This window comes from Sus scrofa, chromosome 6 (genome assembly GCF_054392235.1).
Source record: "Sus scrofa isolate SSC_HxYL_T2T_F1_AM1 chromosome 6, Sscrofa_HxYL_maternal_Yorkshire_Landrace_v2.0, whole genome shotgun sequence".
In the NCBI taxonomy this organism is placed as follows: Eukaryota; Metazoa; Chordata; class Mammalia; order Artiodactyla; family Suidae; genus Sus; species Sus scrofa.
Window position 1 is genome coordinate 84,117,537 of NC_139388.1, and position 21,234 is coordinate 84,138,770.

Sequence of the window (21,234 nt, forward strand, 5' to 3'; positions counted from 1 at the left end):
GTTGGTTAGCAGGGGACCCACCAAGCCCAGGGCAGTCTAGGGCCAAACCCAGGTGGGTGGGGTTGGGGATTGGATGTGAGTCACTGTCCCCCACCCCTGGGTGGCTCCAGATGTCTGAGGGTCACAGCAGAGCCCTGTCAGGGAAGTGCAGGGAGGGCACTCAGCATCCTTCTGCGGAGGGCGTGGCAGCTGGTGGTGGGGAGGGGAGGCCGAGACACGGTGAGTCCCACTGGAACCCAACTCTGTGCCTGCTCCCAAGCCCCGACCTGCTCTTCCTCCTGTGCTCCTGCCTCAGAGGAGATGCCCGCATTCACCCAAGACTCAGGCCAGACACCCCACCACCACCACCCAGAGCCTCCTCTGCTCCTCCCTCGGCCCCATATCTCACCAGGCCTCTCAACAACTTCCAGACTTCCCCACTGCTCTCCTGGCTACCCTGTCCCCAGCAACAGCCTCCATGGTCCTCCCCTCCCTGGGGACACCGCCAGTCCCCACCAGCAGCCCCCACTTCTCTTTCTATGGCACGCCCTGTTTTGCATCCTCTGTGGCTCCCCACAGCCCTCAGCAGAGACGTTAGCCTCTTGGTCCGGCACTCAAGGTCACGGGGCCTCTGGTCTCCTCTCTGCCCATCTCCCCACTCCCTCCCTCATCACCTTCCCATCATTCACAACTGCTTGCTCCCTTCCCAACTGCACATGGCGCTCTCTTGCCTCCTGCCTTTGCACCTGCAGCTCCCTCCCTAGGAACACTCCTAAGCTTTTCCAGGATGCTCAGACACCACTGCTCAGGTGTCTTCCCCATTACTCCCTCAGCCAGGCTGGGCCCCATGCCCGTGCCCTCCACCCCAGGCACTCGTCACCCTTTGTAGTAAATGCCCTGTCCTGTGCGCTCCTTCAGGCAGCTGGACAGATATCCCGGGCTCGCCTCCCCCTGCCGTCAGTCTGGGTGAGCAATCCCTTGGCGCCCCCCAGTGGCCACACAGGGGAAACCCTCGTGTTTCACTGAGCAGGAGAAACGAGAGGAAAGCTGATGATCCCTGAGCACCCAATGGGTGCCAGACGCTGTGCTAGGGCTTGATGTGCACCTGCTCAATGAATCCTCATGACAAACCCTTGGAGAAGTATTTTCCCCGTTTCACACAAGTGGAAACTGAGGCTCAGAGAAGCTTGTATGTTTGTCAATGCCATGTGGATAAGAACTGGTGGCAGGACTCCAGTCCACGTCTGCCTGACTTCAAAGCCACATTCTCTCTCATGGGAAGAGGTGAATGAGGTGGAGCAAAGGGCAGCACCTTGGGGCAGAAGCCACAGCTGGGGGTCACGGAGCCTGTGGTTTGGCCTTGGAGATGGCCCCAGACCCAGCAGCTCTGATTGGGGGGATGGGCTCTCCCCCTTCACTAGGTGCCACTGAGCTCTCTCCAGGGCTGATCCAGGCAGGGCGGGGGGCTGGGGGAGGTGTCACACAAAGCCAGGTCCAACTCGGGGTACAATAGCGATAAATAGAATTTATTTTGTACAATTGTTACCGACATACACACGGCCACGGTGGAGGGGAGGGCTTCCAAAATGGGTCTTGGGGCCAGAAGGCTGGCCTTTGGCGTGGTGCCTAAAAAGTGTGGACAGACACACACAAGGATGTGGACACACAGCAGCTGTGCCTGGCTGTCCCCTCCATGGGGGTGGGGGTGGCGCAAAGGTGAGGCCCGTCACTCTAGGCCAGCTGAGACCCCCTCGGCCTGGAGTGCCCAGGAGCATGGAATGGCAGGGGTTAAGCTGGGTGCTGGCTGAGAAGCCAGGTAGGCCCCCCATTCCCCAGAAGGGGGTCCCTTGTGTGTCAGGTGGAGGCAGTGGACAGGGCGTCGGCAGATCTGTGGTCGAGCCCCTCAGCCCGCCTGGGGCCCCAAGAAGCAGGTGGGGTGAAGGGAGGCCCCGGAGGACAAGCCTCCATTCTGGGGCAGGTGAGCGGAATCAGAGTCTTCAGTGACCTCAGAAAGGATCTCGTCCATCGTAGCACACGTGTCCAGAGAGGGAGCGTGATTTGCCCAGAATCACAGAGCACAACTCAAATCCGAAGCTAGGACTTCCAGCCCAGTGCCCACTCTGCCACACCCCACTGCCTCCGTGGTCAGCTCTGTACCCACCGAGACGGCTCAATCCCCCTCCTCCAGTTCACTCCCCATGGGTCCAGAAGGACACCTGGGGTGATGGGAGGGCCAGGCCTGGAGTCCTGTTTCAACTGACCACCCCCCGCCCCAGCCAGGCCCCCAGCCCAGGGGGTGGGGATGGTGCCAGCAGCTTCCCCGCTCCCAGGTCTGGATGGCTCCGCCCTGCAGAGACAGCCCAGACAGTGGGCCAAGAGGAGGGCTGGGGAGGCAGGGGGCAGTCCCCAGACTGGTGCTGGCCTCCGGGGCAGAGGTCCCGTCTGTCTGGACTTGACACAGCATCTTCACCTTGTGCTTCTGCGGCCTCATCTGTGAGTAAAGGGAGCCGGAGACACCATGAGACAGGGAGGACTCTGCCCCTGGAGTTCCAGGCTCTGGATCTTTCCATCCCACTGGAAACCCCCTGGACTCCTCCCTCCCAACAATTCCCAAGTCCCTTTCAGGCTCCCATTAAATCTTCCCAGCAACTCATGGGCAGAGTGAAGCAGCACTGATTAGTCCCATTGTGCAGATAAGGAAACTGAGGCCCAGGGTCACCTAGTAACTGTGTGACAAAGGATTCAAACCTAGAAGCATAACTCTCACCCGAGAGAGGTGATAGAGGAAGAGAGAGAAGCTGGCCAACCCCCTGTCCACCCCCGCCCTCTCCCCGCCACCAAAAAGGAGCTGAGGGCTGGGACTGACCTGCTCAGTGTCACCTTCAGAGGGGCAGCCTGGCTAACAGCCCTGCAGGGACAACGGTGGCAAAGCAGGTGACAGGACAGATGATGTGGGAGACACAGGCAGGCAGAAGTCACTGGCTGTGCCCAGGCTGGGTGAGCCCCACCCCTCCGGGCTTAGGGCACCTCTTAGTCTGGCCCCACCCCTGGAGACCCCCGGTCCCCTTGATGCCTCTCCCCAATAGTCAATCCCCCTCCCAGGTGGGGCTCCCCGCAGGGCCAGCCTCCACGCCGTCTGTCTGTCCGTCCAGCCCTGGCCCGGTCCCCCTTCCCCCGTCAGCGGCGCGTACCAGCTGGGGCGTGTGCTGTTCAGACGCTTCCAGCTGGATCTTGATCTCTGGACATGCAGGGTCCCCCGACTTGCCGGCGTCTGGGTGGGGTGACCGAGAGGGGCCTGGGGAGGGAGGCAGGAGGGAGCCACCTCACTGGCCGCGGGGAGGCACCAGGGAGATGGGGGCATGGATGGACGGTCGGCACCAGTGCTCCCCAAATGCCACCAAGCCCCTCGCTCAGGGAATCCCACCCTTAACTCCCTTCTTTACCCCTCCCCCATCCCCCCCAGGACCCTTCCAATGACCAGCCCATGGTCGCATGCCAGGGGCAGTCCCAGCACTGAGGGCCCAACACCCTCTGTGCCCAGCCCTATCCCCTGCCGTGGTCCCAAAAAGGTGGCCCTGCCTGTGGGGGGAGCCAACCCGGGCCCAGTACCTGGGGAGCTGCCCCCGCTGGTGGTGCTGATGCTGTCCTCCAGCCACGTGCTATAGATGAAAGAGTCCCGCTTGTGGGGCGTCCCCGAGGACGAGACACTCTCCTGGGCATGGAGAAGGAGAAACAGGGAGGCTAAGCCTTCGTCCGTGGCGCTGGCTTGGCTCCCCCTTCCCTCCTTCCCCCCCCCACCACAGTCCACTTCCCCCCACCCTTGGCCCCCTGCAAAGAGGATGAGGGCCCAGCAATGCCTGTCCCAGGGAGACCACAGGGGACAGAGTGGGAACAGACACAAACCCAGGCCCACACACACTCCCATTCATTCAGTCAACAGTCACTGACGTTCCCGTGGGCCAAACCACCAGGAGAATCAGGCAGAGTCCTGGCCCTTTGAGAGCTCAAAGTCGAGAGGAGAGACAGGCTGTAAAGAGACTAGGACAATTCTAGCCTCCAAGGCCCTCAGGGCAGGGCTTGGTCTGCAAAGGCCCCTCTGCGTGTGCAGCAACTGGCACAGTGCCTGGCAAGGAACAGCATCCCCGGAAGGATTAAGCATGACAGAGGGCGTGAAGGACAGAGCCCGGAGTCTATGCAGGACCGCAAAGGAGGGCAGACTAGCTGAAGTGGGAAGAGATGAGGCTGGGGAGGGAGGGACTCCATCTTCAATGGCCTCAGAGATCAGGCTGTCAGGGGGCGGCACTGGGGAGCCATGGAAGGCTTCAGAGTGAGGAAAGGTCAGTCTGCACTACTCCTTTGGGCTGCGGGCCCTGATCACAAGTCAGCCACACCCAGGCTCCTGCTTCAGCCTGGGGCATCTCCAGGGACCAAAGAGCTCCCCCTTCAGGCCGCCACGGGGCATCTCCACTCCCTGGGCCTCTCACCAGGCCTGTATCATCCCCGTCCACACCCTCTGCTTCCTCCACGACGCTGGCGAAGCTGCTGGCACTGGACGAAGAGCGGGAGAAGTCCTTCAGCACTTCAGCTCTCTGCGCTGCCGTCTCGGCTCTGCCACAGACAATGTCCTGTCAGCTGGGCACCTCCTGGGCCAAGACCCCTCGCCCCTGCCCTCCCGGGCCAGGGAGGCCCAGCCTGCAGCCAGCCAAGCGCCTTTGTGGCCCCTGAGCCTCCCCAAGGCCACTGTCCTTCCTAACACATGGAGCCTAGCGCGCCCTTCCCCTGCTCAGGACCCTGTCCTGGCTCCCCCCGGCCTCAGATAAAATCCAAACTCCTTGGCTGGATGGCTGAATGGCTGAATGCTCAATCAAAACAATTAAAAAGAACACAGTCATCTAACACAGGTTTGCTCTGTGCCAGGCACTGTTTTAAGTGCTTTTACCTGAGTTATTGCATTGTTGTCATTCTTAGACCCATTTTACAGATGAGCAGACACCAGGGCTCAGAGAGGTGAGCACCCAGCCACAGGAAGGAGACGAGGTAGGACCCAGACCTTCCAACTCCACTGTCTGCTCCTAATTCTCTCACAGTTTTGTTCCATGCTCAGGGCCTTGGTGTCTGGTTCCTTCCTTCAAAGCCCCAAAAGCCAATTCAGCTTTCAAAGACCAGCCAGGGGCCGCCTACTCAAGGAGGCCCGCTCTGATTGCTCCTCGCTGTGGAGGAATGACCCTCTCTGCTCGGCTTTGTCTCTTCTGGCCCCTTGTCACCCTTTCCTGCTTCTCTGTTGATGTGCCTGACTCTTCAGCCCAAGCTGGGTCCTCTCAACAGCCCTCTCACCCCCAGAAGCCAACCAAGGGGCTCAGCCAAAATAGCACTGAATAGAGGGGCAGCCTCCTGGCCAGCCTCCCTGCTTCTGCTCCTGTTCCCACTCTCAGACACAATCAGCTTTTTTTTTTTTTTTTCCCTATGATTGTACCTATAGCATATGGAAGCTCCCAGGCCAGGGACTGAATCCAAGCCGCAGCTGTCACCTACGCCACACCTGCGGCATTGCCGGATCCTTTAACCCACTGTGCCGGGCCAGGGATCAAACCTGCACCTCCACACCAACCCAAGCCACTGCAGTAGGATTCTTAACCCACTGTGCCATGGTGGGAACGCCCTCACAGTCAGCTTTTTAAAGCATCACTCCTCTTAGCAAAAACCTTTCAAAGGCTCCTTGCCACACTCAGGATAAAATTCAAAGTTCTCACATGGCCTCCAAAGCCGTGATCTAGCTCCCTCCTGCCTCAGCGACCTCATCCCCACCGCCACCAGCACAACGTCCACCTGGGCCAGCCTCATTCACTCAGTTCCAACAACATCACCCTTTGCACGCCCCAGGGCCTTTGCACTTGCTGCGCTTCTTACCTGGAACGCTCTTCCCTCTGCCATATCACTGTTAGTCCCGACAGGGCGGACTAGCCCTCAGTCAAACCTCAGCCCTTGGGAGACGTCTGCCCTGAGCACCCACCTAATGCCCTGTCCCCACCCAGTCACTTGCCATCCCATCTTCTGCTTTGCTCCTCCTGTCATCACTGTCTGAAAACAGCTTAGGAGGTTGTTACACTGGACCATCAGCTCCGTGAGGCAGGGGTAGGAACATCCAGCCCAGTGCTGTATGGCAAAGCATGCCATGCCCAAAGCACTCAGCAGGGTGGGGGTGGGGTCAAAGGAGGACCTGAGAGAGTGCCCCGGCCCCCCTGGTGCCCTGGTATAGTGTGTCAACACTCCCGGGCAGCCCTGGGCCCAGACAAGGGGTAGGAAGAATGGGCCCTTCACACGCAGGCCCCCGGCTCAGCACGCCCCGGGCCCCAACCTGTTTTTGGTCGTGGGCATCTCTGGGGAGCTCCGAGTGGATGAGTTCTCCGACTTGGGCTCTTGTGAGACGTGCCCGCTGTCTGGGGTCTTCTGGCCGGCCGGGGGGCTCTCCCTGCGGGGCACATGGGGGCAGCGGGGGGATTCAGCACCAGGCCTGGCGTCGAGGGTAGAAGGAGGCCCGGCTGGCGAGAGGAGGTCACGGGCACCTTCTGCCTCAGACCCACGGCCGACATCCTCAGGGGCCAGCCCCAGAGCGGGCCCTGCAGCCCCCTGGCTGGCCTGGCCAAGGAGAGGGGCAGGCACTGCTGGAATATCTACTTAAGACATGTCCACCTCCCCAAGATGGGGCTAAAATTGTCCCCTGGCATGCAGAAGGAAGCTGGAGTCCAGAGATGGGAAGGAACCTGCCCAGGGATGCACAGCAGGGACATGGCAAAGCCAGGACTAGAACCCAGGATTTATGGGATTCTGGGCCTGCGAGGACACAGTGCCGGCTCCACTCCTGAGGCCTCAGTGCGCCCGCCACCCTGCTTCACATGCACCGCATGCCCCCCCCCCCCCACAGCACCCCATGCTGTTGGTTGTGGTCTTATATCTGTTTTTCATTTGGGACAGCGAGACTCAGAGAGGTCCGTGACTCGCCCAAGGTCACACAGCCCCTGTGTGGTGGAGACACAAGAACTATCCTCTGCTTCCTGGGGGCTCCCTGCTGTCCACACCGGGCCCACAAATGCACTTTCGGCCTCTGCAGCCTAGGTCCCAGCGCTGCCCCTCACTGCTGTGTGACCTGAGCTGGCCCCCACCCCTCTGACCTCCAGCTCCTTGATGTGCAAGGTGCCACCCTCAGGGAGCTGGCAGAACTGAGACTGGATGAGAGCATTTCACGTTCGGTGACAGGCTGGCCTCGCTGTCACCGGTGGGGACAGAGGGGTGGAAGGGTGGGTGCTCCCTCTTGCCTGCTTTGCTTTGCCACTGAAGGGGGATCAGAGAGGGAGACAGAGGAGAGGCAGGGTGCCATCCCGCCCGCTCTGCCCCACCCACCTTTTCTCCTGCACCTCCTGTATGTTCTCGATGCCGATGGCGCTGCTGCGGCGTGAACCGAACGGGCCCGACTTCTTCCTTGTGGGACTCTTCCCAGGGACAATCAGTGACTGTGGGGAGAGGCCCCAACTCAGTGCCCACCTGCCCCAGGAGCCCCGGTGCTGCCCACATGCCACCCTGGGGCCCTTCCCCCAGGCCCTGAAGCAGAGACAATGAGCAAAAAAAATGAGACAACTGTCCACCCCCAGAGACAGTCAAAGATAAGGCAACAGGCCCAGAGAGGGCTAAGGCTCCCCTGAGGTTACACAGCAGGTCTGGACCTGGGATCGTCATCCAGGAGAAAGGCAGAGGCCCGAGGGGACTGGACAGCCACTCTGGGCTGGGACAGGAGGAGGCCAAGCCCTCAAAATGGCTGCCCTGTCATTGCTCCCAGGGCTTCATGGAACCCACGGCCTAAGGGCAGGGGGTGGGGGAGTGGCGCAGCAACCCAAGCCCCTCCCATGCCAGCCCTGCCCCACCTCGGAATCTCCAAACCAGCTGAGGGAGGTTCTGGCCCAGCAGCAGAAAGATGCCCCCCAGTTTCCACACACACTAGCATGGGACACCCAGGTGCCAGAGGCATGCCCCCAGCATCTCTGGGGAGGCAGGGAGGTGGGCCCCAGGGAGGCATGGAGGGGCAGGAACCCCCGGGCCAGTTCATGGTCAGGGCAGGGAGCTGGGGCACAGGAGAGCTATGGCACTCCAGGCAGAACCAGCGATATTGGGGGACGTGCAGTGGGCATAGGGTTGTTCGGGACCAGATCCTGGCAGGGACTGGGCCAGGGCAGGGCCAGAAGCCCCTGGTGGGGGGGGGGCACTGGCTCTGGCACAGGTACCAGGCCCCAGTGCAGGTGCTGAGTGCCATCAGAGCTGCTGGCACTCCGTCCTGCCTGCCCTCGGGCCGGTCCCGGGGACAGGGGGGCAACGTCCCCAATATGGCCTTCGTCCTGAGAGCGAGCAGAGAACAGCGCGTGCAGGCAGCCTCCAGAGCCGGCGGCCCCGCGGACGACAACCTCTTCCACGGTTCCTATGCCTATGGCACTGCCCCGGCGTCCGAATCTACTCGCACTTTTCCCAGGAATAAGCAATGACTGGCAAGCAGCAGAGGGCGGGGGCAGAGAGAGAGAGACAGACAGAGAGAGAGTCAGAGAGGGACAGAGGTGGTGGGAGGGAGCGACACAGAGGAGAGACAGGGAAAGGAGGGAAAGACAGACAGACAGAGAGTAGGGCGGGGCGGGGGTGAGAGAGACAAGGCGGGGAAGGGAATCAGAGAAGACAGAACAGAAGGGCAATCGACAGTCACATGAGAAGGGGTGCAGAGGGAACCACGGATGGACAGACACATTGGGCCCAGGGGGTGAGACAGACAGAGACGGAGAGAAAGGGGGAGGCGTGAAGGAAAAATCAAAGGAGAAAACAGCGTGAAAGAGGAGGAAACAGAGGAAAAGGACAGGTGGAAGAGGAGAGAATACGCGTGTGCAGGACGGTGGGGCAAGGCCACGGGGGGAGGGAGGGAGAGAGGAAGGGAAGGGAAACAAGGAGAAAGGAGAGAGTGGAAGGAAAAGAGAGCAACACGAAGAGAGGGGAGATTTGTGCAAAAACAAAAACAGAAATGGGTCTGGTTACTGCCATGGTGGGTGCTGCAGGTCTGGCCCTGTCCCCAGGGTCCCTCTACAGCCACCCACAGGAGGCTGGGCCACTCTGGTAGGGAAGGAAGGGAGTGGCTGATGTATCGGGCTTGGGGGAGAATGGGCCTGTTTCTTCAGTGACAGTGAGCTTGGTGACTGCTGGGAAGCAGAGGACTCACCGTGCCCCCCTGGCAAGGCCAGACCATGGGGCAGGGTTGGGGTGGAGGGGGTCCCTCCTGCCACATGACACGGCCTCAGAGCACTGAGCACAGGGCTTACTTGGCATGCAGCAGACAGTTAATAAAGGATGGATGGATGAGTAGATGGTTGGAAGCCTGAGAGAAAGAAAAAATGGATTGGATCTGTAGATGGATGGAAGTATATAGATGGATGGTTGGATGAAAGGATGGATGGGTGGGCGAGTGGATGGATGGCAGGATGGAAGGATGGATGGGTGGGTGGATGGAAGGATGGATGGGTGGGTGGGTGGATGGATGGACAGAGAGATGGATAGAAGGATGGATGGGCAGGTGGGTGGATGGACAGAGAGAAGGATAGAAGAGTGGATGGATGGATAGAAGGATGGATGGGTGGGTGGATGGATGAGTGGATGGGTGGGTGGATGGATGGATGGAAGTAAGGAGGGATGGACGGCTGGAGAGAAGGAAGGAAGGAAAGATGGATGGGAAAGAGACAGTAGAGCAGCAGATGCAGTGCTGCGGGTGGCCACTGGGCGGCAGAAAGCAGCTAGGCCCACGATTGGCGGCCTTATTCATCCTGCGTGCCCATGTATTAGCAGAATCCCACAGAGCCTGGCAAACGGTAAGTAATCACACAGTAGGCGCTCACTCAGGAGAGGCTCACACAGAAGCCCAGTTCCTGACACACAATAGGTAGCCACAACCACAGAGGCCCTGGCACACAGTAGGTGCTCAGACAACTTATTTCCTGACACATAGTGAGTATTCACTGATATTCACGACTTATCACAGCAGTCCATTTCCCGACACATAGTAGGTTCTCACACAGCTGCTCAGGGCTGGGCACACAGCAGACATAGAGTTAGATCCACACAGTAGCCCAGGACCTGATACACAAGAGGCACTCACAGAAACTAGGGGCTGGGCCCACAGTAGATGCTCACAAAATACATGTCCACACAGCAGTCTGGTCTTAATACACAGTGGGTGCTCACACAGCAGCCTAAGTCTGGACACACAGTAGTACCCACCAGCATCTCAGAGCCAGGCACACAGCAGATGCTCACACAGAAACGGTGCGTGCTCATAGCCTCACACATAGTAGGTGCCTCCAGAAACTCAAGGGTTGACAGAAGGTGCCCATACAGCAGCCCAATTCCCAGCATACAACAGACAGTAGGTGCCCCGTAGGAATGTGATACAGGAGCTGTCCCAGAGCTGAAAGTTATGGCTGAATAAGGAGCCAGGAGGAGGGGAGGACTGAGGAGCTGGGGAGAAAGGGCAGCACCCCAGTTTCACTGCCTGGCCACCTGACCCCATGGACAGCAGTGGCTAGACCTAGCCTAAAGAGCCCAGGATGGGCCCTGGGACAGCAGGGCAGTGGGCGGAGGTGGGGCCAGGCCTGGGAGGCAGGGACGAGCTGGGGCCCCCGGGGGAGGGCACTCACTATTCCAGCTGCCTTGGCCAGGTCGGGGTTGTTGGGCGCGAAGCTCCCGCTGTGGCTGGTAGACACAGTATTGGGCTTCTTGTTGCTCAGCCCCATGGCATCCATGGACTGGCTGCGGCTCCGGATAACTCGCTGTGAAGGGGGTTTGGGGGTTCATAAAGCCCTGTCCCCTTGGGGAACCCCAGGAGCCACCGATGCCACTCTTGGTGACCCCAGGAACTCCATCCCATGAGACCATACAAGTGTCAGGTCCACATGGTGCCGAGGGTAGTTTGGGCCTTGGCCCTGCTACCAACCTTTTGGGTGACTTTGGGCAAGCCACCTCTGAGCTTCTGAGCCTCATGTCCTGTCGTGAGGCTGTTGTAAGGACTGCAGGAGACGCTGGGTCATGACCAAAAGCATGCCCAGAGAGCCCTGCAGACACCTGAGTTTGCTGCTTGCAGGCTCTCTCGGAGCTTGCTTTCCTTCTTGCTTTTGTCCTCCCTCCCTCCCTCCTTCCCTTGCTTGTTTCTGCTGAGCTGTGCTGAATGCTCACCGGGGCCGGTCCCTGCGTGTGCCCTCACCCGGTCTGCCCTGGGAGGCAGGCATTGTTACCGTGCCCATTCCACTTAGGGTGAAACTGCAGCAGAGGCAAGTTTGGGAAGCAGACGCCAAGCCCAGACCCTCAACTATGCACTCTGCTGCCTCTGAGAAAGCCTGTGACTTAGTCCAGGTCCACCGTCCAGCTCCCACCTGATGTGGGGCCACTGGAGCCACCCTCGAGGACGTCGGCCCAGGGCCCATGTTCGCCCCACCCACTCTCCGACTCCTGTGGGCAGCGGCAGGGCTCTCCTCAGGCCTCTTTCTCAAAGACGGTCTGTTCACCTCAGCCCCAGGGCAAGCCTGGGCAGCTGGGCTAATCTCTTATGCAAACCCCCATCTCCAGCTTTGTGGCCTGCCCTGGGGTAAAGAGGAGGCCCCACCAGCCTCGATGGGCACCTGGAGGGTGGAGAGTCCTCCTCCTGTGGGTGAAGGACAAGGTGGCAAATAGGCCACTGCTTGGGGACCTGCAGCCTGGGGGGGGCGCCCTGCAGGGGGAAGAGGAACTCTTTCCTCCTCTGCCCCTCACTTGGGACGGTAACTGCTGAGAGAGATGGGCAAGGCTTTGCATTTTGCTTCTTCTTACATTACACCAATCTAACTGCTTTACACCTAATTCTCAATAATTGTGAGAGGTAAGTTGCGATTACCCTAGACAACAGATAAAGAAACTAAGGCTTAGCTGAAATTGACAGGACAATGTAAATCAAGTATATCTTTTTTTTTTTTTTTTTTTTTTTTTTTTTTTGTCTTCTTAGCTATCTCTTGGGCCACTCCCACGGCATATGGAGGTTCCCAGGCTAGGGGTCTAATCGGAGCTGTAGCCGCCGGCCTACACCAGAGCCACAGCAACTCGGGATCCGAGCCACATCTGCAACCTACACCACAGCTCACGGCAACGCCAGATGGTTAACCCACTGAGCAAGGGCAGGGATCAAACCCGCAACCTCATGGTTCCTAGTCGGATTTGTTAACCACTGCGCCACGATGGGAACTCCCATTTTTTTTAATTAAAAAAAAAAAAAAAAGAAAAACTGAGGCTCAGGAGTTCCCATTGTGGCTCAGTGAGTTAAGAACCCAACATAGTGTCCGTGAGGATGCGGGTTCAATCCCTGGCCTCGCTCAGTGGGTTAAGGATCCGACATTGCTGTGAGCTGCAGTGTAGGCTGCAGATGCGCCTGGCATCTGGGGTGGCTGTGGCTATGGTATAGGCAGGCAGCTACAGCTCTGATTTGATCCCTAGCCTGAGAACTTCCATTTGCCACAGGTGCAGCTGTAAAAAGAAAAAAAAAAAATGAAAGAAAGAAAGAAACTGAGGCTCAGAGAATGCTCAAGCTGGTAAGTGGCAAAATTGGGATTTGAACCCGGGGTTTCTACGCTCCTAATAATAAGCTAAGGAATTCCCTGGTGACCTAATGGTTAAGGATCCGGTGCTGTCACTGCTGTGTTTTGGGTCACTGCTGTGGTGCAGGTTGAATCCCTGGCCTGGGAACTTCTGCATGCTGTGGGTGCAGTCAAAAAAACAAAACAAAACAAAAAAATAAAACCAAAAACCCACTAAGCTAAACCAAAGACAGCCAGGGTACTTTGCACGGGGACTAAGGTCAGACAGGCCAGGTCCCTCAGTTCAGAGGGACAGAGGCCTCTTCCCCTCTTCTCTGCCGGCTCGCCTGGCAGAACCGCCACCGGCTCCTGAAGGCTCTAACCTTCTGCCGAATTCCCAGGCAGCCTCCACCCCCAAGTTTAGGCCCTGCCTCCAACCATCAACTCCTCCTCAAACCACAGCCCACCTTGTGACTCCCAGCCGCAGCTCTTCCCCAGGCATAGCCCACACCCCGCCCCAAGTCTAAGCCCACCCTAAAGCCTAGGCCCACCCTGAGGCTCACCAACGCCCAGATTCTACCCTAGCAGCGAGCCCACCCCGCCCAAGCTCACCGCCTGTTAACCCCGCCCCTGACTCCACCCTTAGCCACGCCCCCGCCCGACTCCATCTCCAATGGGAGCGCACCTCTGGCCACACCCCAAACCTTGTCCTTAACCCCAACCCCAGACTCCACCCCAGCCACAGCGCCCATGTAGACGTCTCCCCTTCACCTTGAAAGACTCGAAGAAGCCACCGCCCCCGCCACCGTTCTCCATCTTGTCCTCGTCGCCACCCAGGCCCATCATGGACTGGCTGTGGATGTGTAGTTCCTCATAGAGCGTCTCCAGGAGGGCGGCCCGCGTCCGCTCCTGCGGGCCAGGCCAGGCCGTCAGGAGAGATCCTTTTCCCACATCTGGCATCCCTGCCACCATCTCTGAGGGAGTGGGGAGTAGGCCTGGGCCCGGAAGCCTCAACTGGCTTCCCTCCGGCCCCTCAGCAGCTCCCAGGGCTCCACAGGGCTTCATGTCCCCACCCCCAGTGTCCCCACCCTCCTCCCCCTCAGCGTCCTCTGTGCCAGCCTGCCCACCTCGAAGCCCCTCCTGGGCATTCCTTGCGAATCCTTACTCCCCCCCCAACCCTTGACCTCATCCTGCTCACCCAGAAATCAGTCCTCCCTCAGGCAGCCCTCCCTACTGCCAGAGTCTGAACACGGATTTTCCCTCCCAGGGGGTAGGGCTGAAATTCTGGGAAGGGGAGTAGGGCTCAGCCCCAAGAGCCCATCCTTACCTCCAGTTTCGCAAACTTCTCTGCCTTGTAGCAAGCATATTCAGCATTGATCAGTTTTGTCAGCAAAAATTCCTGGAACTCAGGCCCCTGGAAGCCCCCAGTGTGGAGAAGAAAAACAGGTCAGGCAAACACAGAGACAAGGGGCTGAGCCCCAGTGAGTCAGGGGCTGGGGCTCCTGAGCCATGCTCTGCTGCGGTCTGGGGGCATCTCCTTGGGCTCAGCCCCCCAGCCTGGGGACCTGTGAAAGCTCCCTATACCCTTCATGGCTGCCCACCCCTTGGGAGAGCTGAGTTGGGGTCTCTCACTGCCCACATCTGGGGCATGGGGGAGCTGAGACCAAGGCTTGAAGTGTGAGCTTCTGAGAGGTGAGAGAAACATGTGCCCCCCTCCCCAAATGTTTTAGAAGCAGATTGAAACTGTCAACAAGATAACAGAAATGAGGAAAGGCCACAGAGTCTGCTACGCAAAATGGAAACGGTGATATGGTCTGTTCTGTGACTCTGAAAAATAAAGGTCACCATTTTTATCAGGATGAACAGAAAAGCTAGGCCCCAGCTGCTCAGTTCGGGGCTGCGGGACCTCATATGGCAGAATGTGCACCCCCTTGGCCCCCACCCATTTAGTCCGGCTCAGCCTTTGACAGCCCCGGGGGGCTGCCCCTCACCTTTCTGAACACAGCGGGGTCCGGGAGGGGTGGCCCAAAGAAGGGCACGTCATCTCTCGCCGTGACGGAGACCTGGAAGGGAGGGCAGCTGTCCCTGCGGAGTCCCCACACCAGCCAGAAACCCCTAAGTGGCCTCCCTTTCCTGCTGGGCACAGGGCTACCTGTGGGTGGGGGGCAGGGGTTCGGGGACTGCTGATTAGGAGGCCAAACCCCAGGATTCCAGCTCCTCCATCCTTGGGTCTGAATTTGAGTGGTGGGAAGGGGCGGAGGGCCTCAGCAATCAAGAGAATGAAGAAGGAGGAGGCTCAAGGGTGGAAAAGGGTAACCAGCCTCTGTTTTTTTTGCTTCTTAGGGTTGTACGTGCAGCATATGGAAGCTTCCAAGCTAGGGCTTGAATTGAAGCTGCAGCTGCCAGCCTACACCACAGCCACAGCCACAGCCACACCAGATCCAAGCCTCATCTGTGACCTACACCACAGCCACAGCAATGCAGGACCCTTAACCCACTGAACGAGGCCAGGGATCGAGCCCGCATCCTCATGGATGCCAGTCAGGTTCATAAGCCTCTGAGCCACAAATGTAACTCCATGACCAGCGTCTTTGAGGGGAGAAATTTGGGGGAGCAGAGAGGGCAGGATGGGAACCCTCCATCATCAGAATAAGAAGTGGGGGGGGGTCAGAGCCCTCTGGAAAGTCCCCGTCTTGACAGCCAAAAAATGGAGGCTCAGAGAGGCCTCGCGGCAAGTCGGGGCGGGGCTGGAACAGGGGTCAACGCCTTTGGGAGGCTCTGAGATCACCCACCTTATAGAGGGGGCCGTCGGGGGCACCCCCCTCAGCCTGCACCACCACGTAGGCGTGCAGGAAGTTGGACGCGATCATGTCGGGCACAAAGGGCGTGTTCTCGTCCTGGAAGACCACCGCCACGATGTCGTTCCCGATGTGCCGCTTCCGCTGCAACTGAGCACAGGGCCACAGCCTTCACCCCCTGGCCAGGGAGGGACCCAGAGGGAGCGGGGAGGGTGCCCACAGGGGTGTGGGAGGGCTTGGGCTAGGCAGAAGGCGTGTCTAAGGAGTTGCTTACCCCCAAAAAAGCCACATATAGTGAGATATTTGTCTTAAAATTATTTTCCTTTTCTTGGACTCTTGTGACAGATGAGATAACAGAGGCCAAGAGACAAATGACTTGCAAGGCCCTCCGGTGAATTAGGGGACTTGAACCCAGGGCTCTTGGTCCCCAGGCCCTACCTCTGAGCCCTCCTCCTGTCTAAATACCCCAAACGTGGCCCCTCTGGTACAAACAAGTTCCACTCGGCATCTATTTATGTTGCTAAAATGAACAGAGGCTCTTAGAAAAGAAAATTAGAAGACACTAAAAATAAGGAAGAAACGTTTCCATTTTTCTCACATTTTTCTCACATTTTTCCCCCCTTATGCACCTGGGGGGCGGGGCTCAGGGTAAGGAAGACACCCCTGCAGGAAGCTCAGGACAGGGTGACAAATTTCTGAGATCAGCTCGGGGAACGTGGCCTACACTTCCTCATCACCAGCCCTTTGCAAGAGGAAGCCATCCTTTCCCTGGAACACTCTGCTGCCTTCTCCCAGCTCCTTTTCAACCCCAAAATCACTTAATCCTGAAAGCTTTGCCTGACTCCCACCTCTGCCAAGCCTAAGTGCCCCCAGGTGACCCTACAATCCCCTCCACTCCCTATAAAAATACTCACATTTACTGATACTGTGTTAGCCACTCTAGGTGTATCCCCTGACTTATGCTCACCTACGAAGTAGGTGCCATTATTATTCCCATTTCACAGATGTGGAAACTGAGGCTTTCACAACATCAAAGCAGCTTGTCACCCCACCCCAACTACAGCCCACAAGTCGGGGGGACTGGATCGTTTCATCTCTCTCTCCCAGGGCCCACGTAGCCTGGTGGGGTGGACACTGCACGGGCAGGTAAATGGGGGACAGGAGGACAGGTGGGAGGCAGGTGGGAGGGTGCCCAGGCTACCTGCTGGGCGTCCCCTTCTGTGTAGGGCAGCTTGGTGGACACGTGAAACATGATCTCCTTGTTGCGGAAGTTGCAGTACACAGACTCGGTCCCCGTCTGCCCGTGGGTCACGTCCAGGCCTCCTCGGAACCTGCCCCAGGCCCCCCAGGCCACGGCTCAGTCTCCAGCCCCAGCCAGGCCTCCATGGGGCCAGGACGGGGCTCCCTCCCTGCCCAAGGGCATAGATCTGAGGATCCTCTGCTTAGCCCACCCCAGTGCTCACCCCTTAAAGTCCTGCAGTTTGACCTTCTGGCCAAGAAATTCGAGGAACTCCACAAAGGCGGGGCTCTCCTCATTGGTGCTGAAGAGTTCCTCCTCGGAGGTCTGGGGCACACAGAGGGCAGAGGTCACCGAGCTGGCACCCCTACCCCCACTCACACTGGGGAAGGCTGCAAGGGGGCCTCTTGGCAGCCTCTGAGCTCCTGGGAAACTGAGTCCCCGGGTGGGTGCTCTCCCTGGCACAGGTCTGAGGTCCCAGGTATGAGACCAGGTGGGTGGGCGGGGCAGGGAGGAGGAGGTCAGCACACCTGCCCAAGCTTCTGATAAATGACTCCGAACTTGAAGTTATTGCTGATGACATGCTCATCGAAGGTGACGATGAGGCGGGATGCCTGTGGGGACAGGATTGATGGGTAAAATACTGCTTTTTCAGTTCACTGTTCTTTGTGCCAGGCACTGTGCCAGGCACTCCATGTGCATCATCTCCCTTCCGCCTCAGAACAAGCCCGTGAAGGGAGTGCTCCCACCGCCCCCATTTCACAGATGGAGACGCTGAGGTTCTGAGAGCTCACGGAACCACCTAAGGTCAACAGCTGACAAATGGCAGAGCTGGGACTTGAACTCAGGCCTGCTGGATTCCAAAGCTTAAGTTCATTCCTCTGAAGTTCTGCCCCAAAGCTCCCACCCCTCCTCTGCTCTAACACCCACTTCTGCCTTGGCTCCTGTGTAAACCCACCCTGTTGTTCTAGAACAGGCCGAGTTCCACCCAGGTGCTGTGGAGCCTCAAGCAAGGTCCCCTCCCCACCATGGGCCTCAGCTTCCTCTTCTGTAACTGGGAGGTGGGACCTGATTTCTGAGGCCTCTTCCTTCGTGGCCCTTTCCTGAACCGCCCTGCCCCTCAGGGACCTCGCCTTGTCCAGAATTCACTCCAAGCCATAGCGTGTACCTGTCTTTCAAGGCCCACCTCTTTCGAGAAGCCCCGGCTTATTAAAGACAGAGGCCCCTCCCCTTTATCCCACACTGTCATGGTGCCCCCAGCACCTAGCACTGGGGCCAGAAGAGCAGCTGCTGTCTGTGGGGCAGCATCTTTGGAGGTGCCTGTGTGACTCTCTCTCCCCAGGCCCCCTCTGGGGACAGAAGGCAAGGCGAGGGGAGGCCTCAGCTCTGGAGCACAGAATACCCTCAGGAGGGTCCCCAGATGGCACTGAGAGCTTCCAGAGGTAAGCAAGGCTCGCCTCCAAGGGGACAGTACTGGGTTCATATACCGGCTTCCTTATCAGCTGTGCATCCCTGAGTAAGGCCCGGAATCTCTCTGAGCCTCTGCTTTCTCTTCTACAACCCGTGGACTCGGTAGGGTTATCGTGAGGATTAAATGGGAGAACTTAGGAAAAATATCCTGCACACAGCAGGTGCCCAATAAATGCTCGGTCCCCTGGTTACCTGCCCACCCTCAGTGAGCAGGGCCCAGGTCCAGCCATACCTTGGGGTAGAGCACGGGATAGAATCGGTCCACATTCACGTCTTCACATACCAGCTGCAGGAGGAGATAAGAGAGGGAGCGCCTGAGGATGGGGCCTCTGGGCCTCCCCGGCCAAGGCCTGAGGGCTCACTGTCACTCAGAATGGGGGAGCACTGGGGGCCCCTGTCTCCAAAAGGTGCTCTGAAGAGTGTCAAGAGCACGGTGCCACCATGTGACATTCATGGGAGCACATGAGAGGCAGGACCCCGGGACAGGCTAGGATCTGGGGCTAAGATGAGGGGGTGCCCAGGTGAAGCTGAAGCCCAGCTCTGTTCCCACCAGGAGGGCACCCCCGGGGGCTCAGTACAAAGGGCCAGAGGCCTCACCTTTGCCATCTGGACCACGTTGGGGAACTCGGTGAGGCAGGAGATGGGGATGACGTCATGGTATGTCCGGCATTTGGTCCTGGGAGGAGAAAACGCATGCTGAGGGGTGAGGCAGTGCGACAGGCAGAGGGGCAGACCCCGGCTCTAGAGGTGATGGGGGCGGCCAGGCCTGGCTGGGGCACTAACTTGCTGTGCAACCTCAGGCAAATCCCAGGCAGTCTCTGGGCCTCCATTAGAAGAGTGGATGATGGAGACGGGCTCTCAGATTATGAGACGTCAACCCTCCCTGCTGTCACAGGTCCCCTCGCCCCACCCTCACCTGAGCAGCAGCCGCAGGTGCTCCTGGTCCCCGATGACATCATACTTGAGTGAGAAGACAAGGTGGCCCAGGGCGGTGTCCAGTGAGTAGTAATTAAAATGCTCCTGTGGTGGGAGGTGGGGGCCCAGGGAGCAGGTGAGGCTGAGCTTGAGGCTTCTGGAAACCAGACCAGACAGCCAACTCACCCCCGGATGGAGGCCCCTCACCGAGCAGCAGGTGGCGCGGCTACCAGCACACCCTGTCTTAGACAAACCTACATTCAGGTCTCAGCTTGCTGCTTGCCAGCTCCATAACCTGAGAAGATTGCCTCGCTTTTCTGTGCCTCAGTTTCCCAGCCTATCAAATGGGAGTGAGGAGTTTCCTGGTGGCCCAGTGGGGTAAGGATCTAATATTGTCAGTGCAGCAGCTCAGGTCACTGCTCTGGCATGGATTTGATCCCTGGCCTGGAAAACTTCCACAGGCCGCGGATGTGGCCAGAAATATAATAAAATGGCAGTGAGGCCAACTACCTTATGGGAGGGTGGCAGGGATAGGTGTTCAATGAACATTGGTAATAACCTTGGCTCTCTGGGTCCTCAGCAAAGTCAGGACCACATCTGTATACGCCTGGTCCTCTCCTGGCCTCCGCTCTTCTCGGGGCCGGGCACACAGTGGGTGCTCAATAAGAATATGTTGACTAACTAATTGCTCAACCCGTGGCTCTGTGGCCCTGAAGCCAGAGCCCGTGAGAATCAGGAAGTAAAACTCCTCATGAACACACTGGGTGGTTGACCGGCCGGTTCCCACCCTCCAGCCTCACCTGCAGAAGCCACTGTGTTGGAAAAAATACTCCTGAGGACACAGGGGAAACGACAGCAGACACGGGACCCCAGGGAGGAGCGCAGGGCTGGCACCTCCAGGTGGGGCAGTCCCAAAGCCAAGGCTGGGAGTGCCGCTGGGAGATTTCACCCCACCTGGCCCCAAGCTCCCCTGCCAGCCCCAGCCCTGGGACTAGGGCTGGCTCCCTGGCCACACCTGTCCCAGGACTCCTTAGAAGGCAGTTCTGTTTCAAAATGAAAAGCTGTGCTCAAAGGGCTGGAGGAAAAAGAGATAGGGCCAGGGGACAAATTCACAGCTCAGGGGCAGTCTGCAGGGACCTGGGACAGAGTACTCTCCCGCCGGCCCTGCTTGAGCACAGAGTGACAGAAATCCCTAATGCTTAGCACCACCTGCAGAGAAGGAGTGGCAGGTGCACGGCAAGGAGGGCTGCTCTGAAGTCCTCAGGTGTGGACTTACCTGAGCCCCCTGGCTGGGCCCAGAGGAGCCCCAGGAGGATGGGCTCAGGGTCCCAAGGAGTCAAAGTCAAGTCACCCTGACCTCCCTCTGCCAGAACAGGGCTCATGGCTTCCCAAGTCACCTCACCTGGAGTCAGGGGTGGCCCTGCCCCTGCCTGCCCCTGGGGCCCCTTCTCTCTGTGCTGTTAACGGGACTCTGATCAGCATGCCTCCTCCAGGAACCCCAACCTGTACCTCGTGACCCCTCCAATAGCATGTCTTTTTTTTTTTTTTTTTTTTTTGGCTGCATCCATGGCATGTGAAGGTTCCCAGGCTAGGGGTATAATCGGAGCTACAGCGGCCAGCCACAGCCACAGCCACAGTAACGCCAGATCCGAGCCACGTCTGCAACCTACACCATAGCTCACGGCAACACCGGATCTTTAACCCACTGAGCAAGGCCAGGGATAGAACCCACAACCTCATGGTTCCTAGTCAGATTCATTTCCTCTGCATAACAACAGGGACTCCTTTTTTTTGTCTTTTTAGGGCCTCACCTGAGGCATATGGAAGTTCCCAGGCTAGGGGTTGAATCAGAGCTGCAGTTGCTGGCCACAGCCACAGCAATGCCAGATCAGAGCCACATCTGCTATGTGACCTACACCACAGCTCACAGCCATGCAGGATCCCAGCCCACTAAGCAAGGCCAGGGATCGAACAGGAGTCCTCACAGACACTAGCTGGGTTTGTTTCTGCTGTGCCACAAAGGGAACTCCACTCCCATGGCGTGACTTAATGGAAGGCCGCCAGACCTAGGTCCAGTTCCCAGCTCAGTAATTGTGTGGCCTTGACCAAGTCACTTGACCTCTCTGGCCTCAGTTTCTCCTATAAAAATGATGATAATTCTGACCTCACGGGGTGATTATGAAGCCGTAGTAATAACAGCTAACGTTTATGGAGGGACTGC

General features: G+C 58.4%; 1 protein-coding gene across 40 annotated transcripts in view; it reads right to left on the reverse strand.

The window, feature by feature from the left end:
• Nucleotides 1-1,484: 1,484 nt before the first annotated feature.
• Nucleotides 1,485-21,234, reverse strand: part of RAP1GAP (RAP1 GTPase activating protein) — a 70,887-nt gene continuing 51,137 nt past the window's right edge. For 7 of the 40 annotated variants that reach the window (XR_002345431.2, XR_014807218.1, XR_014807216.1 and 4 more), the window contains 19 exons: nucleotides 19,015-19,118; nucleotides 18,696-18,774; nucleotides 18,331-18,384; nucleotides 17,159-17,242; nucleotides 16,855-16,955; nucleotides 16,593-16,722; nucleotides 15,386-15,541; nucleotides 14,585-14,656; nucleotides 13,921-14,007; nucleotides 13,365-13,502; nucleotides 10,692-10,823; nucleotides 8,430-8,507; nucleotides 7,378-7,487; nucleotides 6,335-6,448; nucleotides 4,464-4,587; nucleotides 3,589-3,691; nucleotides 3,171-3,305; nucleotides 2,846-2,887; nucleotides 1,485-2,470 (listed from right to left, as the gene is read on the reverse strand). Coding sequence is in view for 19 of the 40 variants with exons in the window: in XM_021097692.2 (XP_020953351.1) it covers nucleotides 2,879-2,887; nucleotides 3,171-3,274; nucleotides 3,589-3,691; nucleotides 4,464-4,587; nucleotides 6,335-6,448; nucleotides 7,378-7,487; nucleotides 8,430-8,507; nucleotides 10,692-10,823; nucleotides 13,365-13,502; nucleotides 13,921-14,007; nucleotides 14,585-14,656; nucleotides 15,386-15,541; nucleotides 16,593-16,722; nucleotides 16,855-16,955; nucleotides 17,159-17,242; nucleotides 18,331-18,384; nucleotides 18,696-18,774; nucleotides 19,015-19,118 (1,779 nt within the window). In the remaining 21 variants the exon portion in view is untranslated. The remainder of the gene's footprint in view (nucleotides 2,471-2,845; nucleotides 2,888-3,170; nucleotides 3,306-3,588; nucleotides 3,692-4,463; nucleotides 4,588-6,334; nucleotides 6,449-7,377; nucleotides 7,488-8,429; nucleotides 8,508-10,691; nucleotides 10,824-13,364; nucleotides 13,503-13,920; nucleotides 14,008-14,584; nucleotides 14,657-15,385; nucleotides 15,542-16,592; nucleotides 16,723-16,854; nucleotides 16,956-17,158; nucleotides 17,243-18,330; nucleotides 18,385-18,695; nucleotides 18,775-19,014; nucleotides 19,119-21,234) is intronic. The other 33 variants (XR_002345434.2, XR_014807224.1, XR_002345433.2 and 30 more) reach the window with 7 other exon arrangements.